The following is an 8,819-nucleotide window of genomic DNA, read 5'->3' as shown; positions in this document are numbered from 1 at the left end:
GCTTGAAAACTAGCGCTGTTGCATTGCTACTTCTAAGTGATATACAGAACGGCAAGTCCTCTGCTGCATCAAAGTCATAGAATCACAGAATTGTAGAGCTGGAAGGGAATCAAAGGATCATCTAGTCCAGGCATCCCCAAACTTCGGCCCTCCAGATGTTTTGGACTACAATTCCCATCATCCCTGACCACTGGTCCTGTTAGCTAGGGATCATGGGAGTTGTAGGCTAAAACATCTGGAGGGCCGCAGTTTGGGGATGCCTGATCTAGTCCTACAATGTAGGAATCCCATGACAGATGGCTACTCAACATCTGTTTAAAATCCTCCAATGAAGGAGAGCCTGCCACCTTCCAAGGTAGCCTGTTCAACTGACTAACACCTCCCACCATCAGATAAACCATAAACACATACAAAGAAAGAAAAAGAAAATCATATTGGAACGCTGAAACTTGCTTGTGAGTAAGGATGGGTGACTGTTTCTCTCTCTTTTTACAACCTGAAGTTCTGTTCTCCACATTTCTACATGATTTTGCAATATTTTAAAAAGTCTTTGTGAAAATTCATCAGCATTTCGGTATGGATTTATCCTAATGTACAAATCTTTGTATGCATTTTGGGCTGATATCATAGAATAGAATCATAGAGTTGGAAGAGACCACAAGGGCCATCTAGTCCAACCCCCTGCCAAGCAGGAAACGATGTTATGTTCACTAATATATGCATTTTGTTGCCTGGTGCACTCTAGTAAATGCATTTTTTGCACACATTACCTGGCTAGAGAACTGTACAGTATCGCAAAATTCAGAGCTGTGAATGGTAAAGGATGGCTGTGTTTCAGATTACAGATTATTTGGGGAAGTGCAAATCAGTTCACCTTTACATGCAAACTGAATTGTGTTTCTCCTGCATCCCTACCTGCAGGTCTTCTGTCTCCAGCAGGTGAGAGCAGCATTTTCTCCATGGTCAATAGGAGGCAGGTCTCCACGACCAAATGTTGTGCTTGGGGGTCACCCTGTTTTCACAGACAAGCCACGAGCAAATTCAGCGAACGAGTCTGGCTTTATCAGAGCAGAGACCAAAAAATCTATTCTCTTGACAAATGGATCTCTTCTCTCTCGCCCCCTTTTGTGGGTTGTAGTTGGGGACTATTTGTTACTGTGCCACTACTTGCCACATCGACTTGGGCTTGGGCTTTGCCATGAGCCTGCAGTTTCCCCAGCTAGACAGTCAGTGTGGTGTAATGGTTATAGTGTCGGACTAGGACCTGGGAGACCAGGGTTCAAATCCCCACATGGCCATGAAACTTAATGAGTGACCTTGGGGCAGTCACTGTCTCTTAGCCGCAGCTACCTCATAGGGTTGTTGTGAGAATGAAGTGGGGAAAGGGAAAACCTGTGGATGCCACCTTGAGCTCCTTGGAGGAAAAGTGGTTTGTAAATCAAGAAACAAATCAAATGCATCTTTCATGACAATATCCCCACCACGCCTTATTTTCTGAAGGAGTTTTTAAGACTTCTCTCCTAGCCGTTCCTGCTTGCACGAATTGCAGTTGGACCTCAAACCTCAAATCTGCCAAGCCAGCCTCCATAGTGCAGGACCTAGTCTGCCATGAGTTGCAGAGCCACTAAGCTATCCTCACCCTCCAGAGCAGAGAACCAAACAACCACCACTTGCTGCTTTTAACTCCTGGCATTGGAAGGAGCTAGTTCACTGAGAAGGGGCGGGGATGAAGTGTCAGCTTGGAAGGAAGGGAAACAGAGCTGTTGCCACTTCTAACGTTACCCCAGCAAAGATCGTCCTTTTCAGATATTGCCTGACCATGAAAGGAGGCTTGCAAAGCATCAATTTTATGGCATTATCCATAGGCCTGTGTGATTGCTTAGCCTTTCTTCCTTTCTCTTCTAGCTCTGAAACCTCCCTGGGTTGGTCTGCCTGGAATGAAAACCTTTTGATTTATTTCTGGCAGTAGAAATCAGTCACAGGGTCTCTCTAGAAAAACCACCTGCTTTGGTGAACTATATCATCTTGGGGACTTGTCAAGATGCTAGCTGGTGTTTCCATGCTCTTGTCTCCTCCGAGCTCAGCCGTTGCTCCTGGGATGGGTCTGGTTATTCTCACCAACAGGCTTCCAGCACAAAGGCAGAGTTTTCTGCTGTCTAGGATGGAAATTTCTTCGTTTGTTTCATAAGCAGCATGTTATTGTGGTTTCCTTGGCTGGAGGATTTCATTTTTTATTTCTAATCTCCGCCATGTGTTGGTCAACACGAGTGTGGAATTTGCCTAATCTCCTTCCCCCTTCGCCCATGTGCTCACATGTAATTCTCCAAGCTGCGTTGCCAACACATTGCTCAAACTGGGTGGGAGACGGGACTCTCCTGGCAATCTGAAAATGAACAATTGTGGTATGCAGCATTTGTTCCACTCGCATGAATAACAGCAATTAGCAATAAGTATCTGCTTTTCCTCAACTGCTCCATAAATTTAGCCAATATCTGTGGACTAAACAGGCATTAACTTGTCATTCTCTCTCCTACTGACATATGGTTTGTGCTGTCACGCATGAATCTATGGCTATGCAAACACTATACATTAAAAATACACACACCTAAGAATGTTGGGAACTGTAGTTTACCCCAAGGGTTAAAATTCTCAGCAAGTTTAGCAAACTAGTTTCCAGGATTCAAAGGGGGTGGGGAGCTTTTGATGTGTGCTATTGTGAATGTCATAAAGCCCAAATTTTGTGAATGTCTGAAAATTCAGAGATATGCCAGCAAATGTTGGTAAGTTGCCTCAATATGGTAGATGACATTTGCTAGTATATGTTGCCAAAATGATTAAATATATATCTGTCAGGGGACCAACAGGGGTCAGTGGAGAGTCCAGGAAGTTGGGACCAGGAATCTCCGATGGAGACGGAGCCCGGGATGCTAGCGTCTCGCAGCATCCTTCGGAGGGTGGTGCTGAGGCTCAGACAGCAGTGCAGACCCTTGGGGATGCTGAGAGTGCTAGGTTTCCAGAGGGAAGGCTGGAGGGGTCGGACCACAGTGCTCAAGAGGGGGAGGCTCCAGGGGAGACAGTACCGGCTGAGGAGAGGGCGCTCACCCCAACATACCCCCAACAGCAAAGGGGGGGGGGGAGAGTAGGGAGCAGAGGAGGAGATTCAAGGTGCCAAGGGCATTCTGTTGGCAAAAGTCCTGAAGGGTGGTGCTTCTGGATTCTGATTCGGAATAGAACAGTCATGGATTCTGTTGCTCTGTCTTGTACATATGTATATAATAAAACTCTGTAAAAGCCAGCCACGGAATTTGGAGCTTCTTACTCATGAGGAAGCAACCAGCAGCATTACAATATCATACCCAACTGCACTGGGGGAAAAATGGGACATCTCTTCTTCTTCTTCTTTTTTTGTGAGAGCACGGCAACCATTTGGGGTACCTTGCTTTCACACAATATCAAGCTGAGTTTTTGCCTTGAAAGAGTGTTTAATTTGGGTCTGCAATATCGCACCATGCCTGAAAAAGTGCTTTCTTCAAAACCGCAATCTCATGCAGGTCACATGACTAGCATGGGATTTCAGACCTGGAAGATGGTTTCCCCAGATTTGGGCTGCATCACGTTTCAAGTCATGATATATGCACTTTTGAATGACCTTAATTTTCCTTAAGGACCGCTTTCACCCATATGAACCCACCTGAGGCATATAACCGGCTTTAGAAGCTCTGTTCCACCACCATGGGAAATACAGCTGGGGGACGCTCCAGTATTAGTGTCACAGTTGTGGACTGTTCTTCCTGACAAGACCTGACAGGTTCCCTGTCTTCCTGTGCCTCATTTTACTGTTCTGTTCTATAACAGTTTATACTGTCCACTGCAGTTGCTTTTTTACAGAGGCTGGACTCCTATGTGCACTTACCTGCGAATAAGTCCCATTGATTTATTTCTGAATAGATATGTGGAAAATTCTATTGCTTTTTTTTTTTAAAAAAAGATTTTGTTGCTGAGCTTTTATTACTTATTTTGCTAACCATTCTTGCACAATTATTTTACATAGCAGAGCAGCTTCTAAAGAATATGATATTTTGTAAATTAAATCGGCTACCTGACAATATTTATTCATTTGTTTCAGGAACCACTAGCTTGCTGCTGCTGAACAGATTGTTCTCTTTTGCTAAGGAACTATTATATCGAAGTTTTTAAAGGACCCAAAGGGTGAAGAGCTGCAGTCCACCCACAACTATAGAAGAAAGAAAATCCACATGTTCCAGTAAAGGAAACCGTACAACCATCTTGTTTAGATGTATAACAAACTTTAAATATTTAATAAAGATTCTATGTAATAGAATCAGGCGTTACAGATAAGCAATTGTGGTTGCCAAAGCACAAGAGGTGGGTCATTTGTATATTTGGTCAAATAGGACCGTTCTCCCAAAAATAAGATACTAGGAATTTGAAATGCTTAACAGATAACATGGCTTTAGGAGGTGGGGAGGGGCAAAAGCATATAAAACGCCCAATACAAACAGAAAGAAAAAACAAACTGAGAAGTGTGTTAGCAAACAAAAACAGATAAAGTATATCTATATATAAATAAATGTTGTACAGGTTAAATCAGCTGTAATCCCAGGGGAATGTACAAGGTCCTTTTAAAATACACTTGGAATATTTTGAGAAGGGAATGCTTTCAAAGATTGGCAACAATAGGTCTATGTGTGGTCACAAGAACTATAATTTTTAAAAAATGAGTGGGAAATATAAAAATCCAGATGCATATAGTGTAACAGCCCAGTGCTATGAGTTGCTTATAAGATCTGGTCTTGACCCCAGACCCCAGCATGGACTTGACCCTGGACACACAGGCTGGTGCTCCCCTTAACACCTTTGCAGCACCTCAATACCAGCCAAAGCCCAAATGGGTAAAGTTTCATCTTCTTGTGTGGCTTCCTATGTGCCACGGGCAACTTGAAGACAGGTGTCAAGCAGCACCCTCCATATCCTGAAGTTAAAGGATGAGACAGGACCCTCCCAACAACTAAGGAAGACACAACAGACTGACTCATTCCATTAATAAATGTGCACTTCAAGTCTGCAATATTGGTGCCACTGTTGGGTCCTTAGAAGCAGTGATCTAACCAATAAGAAAATAAAAACTTTGGCCTTTCTAAAAACATACATATTTGATTTATGGGATATATATATATCCTATATAATATATACATACACACATACCTCTTTTTTTACAACAGAGAGAGTTGCAGCTGTGAACAGGATGATGTGGAATGTGCACTAGATATAAAAAGTAAACGCTTCTTGGCTAGCTCCTCTGAACAGCCTGTCAGCTTAAGAAGGGGGGGGGGGTTACACACCCATCTTAACTTGCTCGCCAACGGTTAGCAAATTGCTTAATACTGTAGAAAAATAGAGATCACATTCTGTTAAAAAGTTGCTTTGTTACAAGGGTCTGCTCTATCAAACCAGCAATTGGGTCATATGAAGAGTTTCTAGTTTCTACAAAAACATAACCATGGGAGGGGGGGGGGGAATAGAACTAACTTCATAATAGTGAGTGCAAAACAGTAGCCAGGGTTGTTATAGTGTTGGTTTTGTTGCACAACAGTTTGAAACAGTAAATTGGGGGCAGAGGTTGCACAGGTTGTAATTACATGTAAAACAATGTTTTGTTTTAGATTTGTGTGAGAGAGGGGAATGAGCATTTTTTGTTTGTTTGCAGATGCCAGGTAAGAAACTTAAAAAGCAAAGCCCCTTTCAAATGGTAGAAGTCCAAGCTGATTTCACAGCCAGTCAATCAGTCTTCATCCTCTTCGGCACTCACCCCCCCCCCCCCCGAGCTGGAAATGCAGCGTCTCTCGCTCGCTGCCTGCTTTACGAAGACCGAAGTTAAACAAAGCTGAGGGTGCAGAGGTTCGGAGGTTTAAGCTCAGAAAATTCACATTCTTTCAAAAATCATTTTGCTAATCTCCCCTGTTTACATTTTACACAGAGCAAAAGCCAGCTTCCCCTCACACCCCTCCCATCTTCATCCTGTTTACCATCCTGCCTGAACACGGCTCAGCAGAGTTTAAAAAATGACCAACCCATGCCAAGTAGAGGCATTAAGGCCTAATGCTACAAAAAACAGATGGTTCCAAAGTGAGAGATTTTTTGTGCACTCTCTCTCACTCACTTTCATGCAAGCTCCGTAAAGCTGTGGAATATGAACTACTTATTTCCCCCACTGGCAGAGATGAGGGCTTTGTCAGTACACTCTGAAGTCACTGCTTGTAGGAAGCTTAAAGCTATTTCCCTGTGTTGGAAACCAGCAAAACGTTTGCGGAAGGCAGACATCTCCCGAGACTCGTGTCTTTTTCACATCACACCCTTTCAACTCTGGTGGGATCGTAGGCATCTGCAAAATAGGAAAGGCAGCCATGATTATTACCAGCAATTTATAATAGTCCCCCTTTTCCATTAATGCAGGTCCCTCAGGCTTCAACTGGAATGCTGTATGGTCAACTCATTTAAGACACCAAAGCCCACCGCAGTTAGGTAAGATGGTCCTAATGTGGTGAGCTTTTGAGTTCTCCGGGACTCTTCAGCAGGCAAAGAGGTCACACAGGTTCGGGCAGGTAAGGGGAACATTTGGTCCTCCAGATGTCGCTGAACTACAACTCCCATCAGCCCCAGCAAGCGTGGCCAGCTATGACTGCAGTTGTAGTTCAGGCGCATCTGGAGAGCTAAAGGCTCCCTGCACCTGAGTTCAGGGGTGGTGGGATGAGGAGAAATGATAAACAAACAGGGGGAGGAAAATTAGGCTGCATGTTAGAGCCACGAGCTCCACTCACAGCTTGAGCCTAAGATGGAGATTGCAGGCTAATTCCCTCCCAGGTGGTGACAAATCAGGTCACACACAAAGGATTCCAGGAAGAAGAAGAAGGGCTCCTCCCCCCCCCCCCTTTTCATTCAAAATAGACAATCTGACCATTTTTACACTGCTTGTTCTATCAGCAATACCTTATGGTGGCCATCACATTTCACAGGCTAAATCGCAGAGGTCACATATTGTCCAGGGATACCTACTGAGTTAAATGGTACAGTAGGACTTGAAACTCCAACCACTGGACCACCTCAGCTCTCGGTATTATTAAATATGGGCTGTGGTGCTCTATTCACTGGGTCTTGTGAAAGCCTTTCACTGGCTGGACCTTGGAAAGCAAATCCAAAAGCTACTGGTCACCCCATGCAATGGAGATGCTGAGACTTGCAGTGAGTCAAAGGCAAACCGAAGTCTCACTGGAGTAGGTGCAGGAAAACACTACCAGTGCAATAACTCCATGTTTCTTGTGCATAGGAAGCTTTAAGAAGAGACATGTCAATAGCACAGTGCATTAAAGAGAATATAGATATGTTTGCCATGTCGTTCCCAAGGCTTCAAAATTGTTCCAAGAGATAGCTTTTGTTGACAGTGTATCACTTATTGGCTATAACATAGGCAAAATGATGTGAAAAGCGAAAAGGGAAAACACATAAATAATAATAATAAACGTAGGAAGCTTTCAAAGTTGCACATAATTCTCCATGAATCAGGGAGTCAGTTGTCTGAACCTGGCTTAAGGATGGAAGAATCAGTCAGTCAGTCAGTTTTGGTTTTCTCCATCTCTCATTTTCCCATTCTTAATTTCAGTTTTATTTATTTTTTATTTTTAAATGTCCTGAGAATGTATTAGATATACATACCGTTGTATGCCAAAAATGTACACATTTGCAAGCAATTTCTCTTCACCAAAGATGCATCTTATTTACACTTTCCCCTATGAATTTTTTGTACACATTACTTGGGTGAAAAACAGCACTGTGAAATTCAGGGCAGTGTGAATCTAAAAGGAAAACTGTGTTTAGGTTCATGTATTGTTGGGGGATTGAGAATTAGGTTCTTCTGTATTAAAATGAGTATTGAAATGAGCTTCTCCTCCATTTCTAGTTTGGCTTTAATCCATGCACCTGCCTATTTTAATACCATGAGATTTTTTTTTAAAATAAAAAAATTAAAAAATGAACAGAAAGCTAACATTTCTTTCATTTAAATCAGAATTCACTACTCCATATCTACACAGCTGCCCATCAAAATGTAACTCAAGAAATGTAAACAGATAAATGAGACTATACAGAATACTTTATGTTTTGGAGGATAATGACTTCCATATCCTTGAAGATACAGAAAGCCTTACAAGGAATAATTTACCCAAGTAAAGATTTCCAGATCCACTTGTTATTTGGGTATTGAGTTTTGACAGAGGGCAAGCAGCAGCTTTCATAAGCAGCTCGGATACATTTTCTCTCTGTTTCTCACTACCATGAAATAATTTTGTCCTGAGCTCCAACCACTACAAAGAAAGGAACTTCACAAATTCATCATGTTTTAGAAACAGTGGGGGGAGGCACAGCCTACCTTCCATGATGTTGATATTTTCAGCATTTTCTACATACTGATGCAGAATGCCAACAGTCACATAAATGCAGACAGCTAATACAGTCACACCTTGGAAGTAGAAAGGAATCCGTTCCAGAAGTCCATTCAACTTCCAAAATGTTTGGAAACCAAAGCGCGGCTTCCAATTGGCTGCAGGAGCTTCGGCAGTCGCGGAAGCCCCGTTGGATGTTTGGCTTCCAAAAATAGTTCACAAACCAGAACAGTCACTTCCAGGTTTGCGGCGTTCAGGAGCCAAAACGTTCAAGAACTAAGCTGTTCGAAAACCACGGTACGACTGTAGACAGAAAAGCAAAGTTGAACTGCGTGTGCCCTGCAGACTGATTGTAGCAGGGCA

At 43.0% G+C, this 8,819-nt stretch overlaps 1 protein-coding gene across 1 annotated transcript in view; it reads right to left on the bottom strand.

Annotated features, from left to right (window-relative positions):
• Positions 1–486: 486 nt before the first annotated feature.
• Positions 487–8,819, bottom strand: part of JCAD (junctional cadherin 5 associated) — a 40,375-nt gene continuing 32,042 nt past the window's right edge. The window contains exon 4 of the mRNA XM_035129234.2: positions 487–6,403. Coding sequence (XP_034985125.2) covers positions 6,369–6,403 — 35 coding nt within the window. The 3' untranslated portion in view covers positions 487–6,368. The remainder of the gene's footprint in view (positions 6,404–8,819) is intronic.

The sequence above is a fragment of the Zootoca vivipara genome, chromosome 12 (genome assembly GCF_963506605.1).
Source record: "Zootoca vivipara chromosome 12, rZooViv1.1, whole genome shotgun sequence".
Lineage (NCBI taxonomy): Eukaryota > Metazoa > Chordata > Lepidosauria > Squamata > Lacertidae > Zootoca > Zootoca vivipara.
The sequence above is the reverse complement of the archived record's forward strand: the minus strand, read 5'-3'. Positions and strand labels throughout refer to the sequence as shown.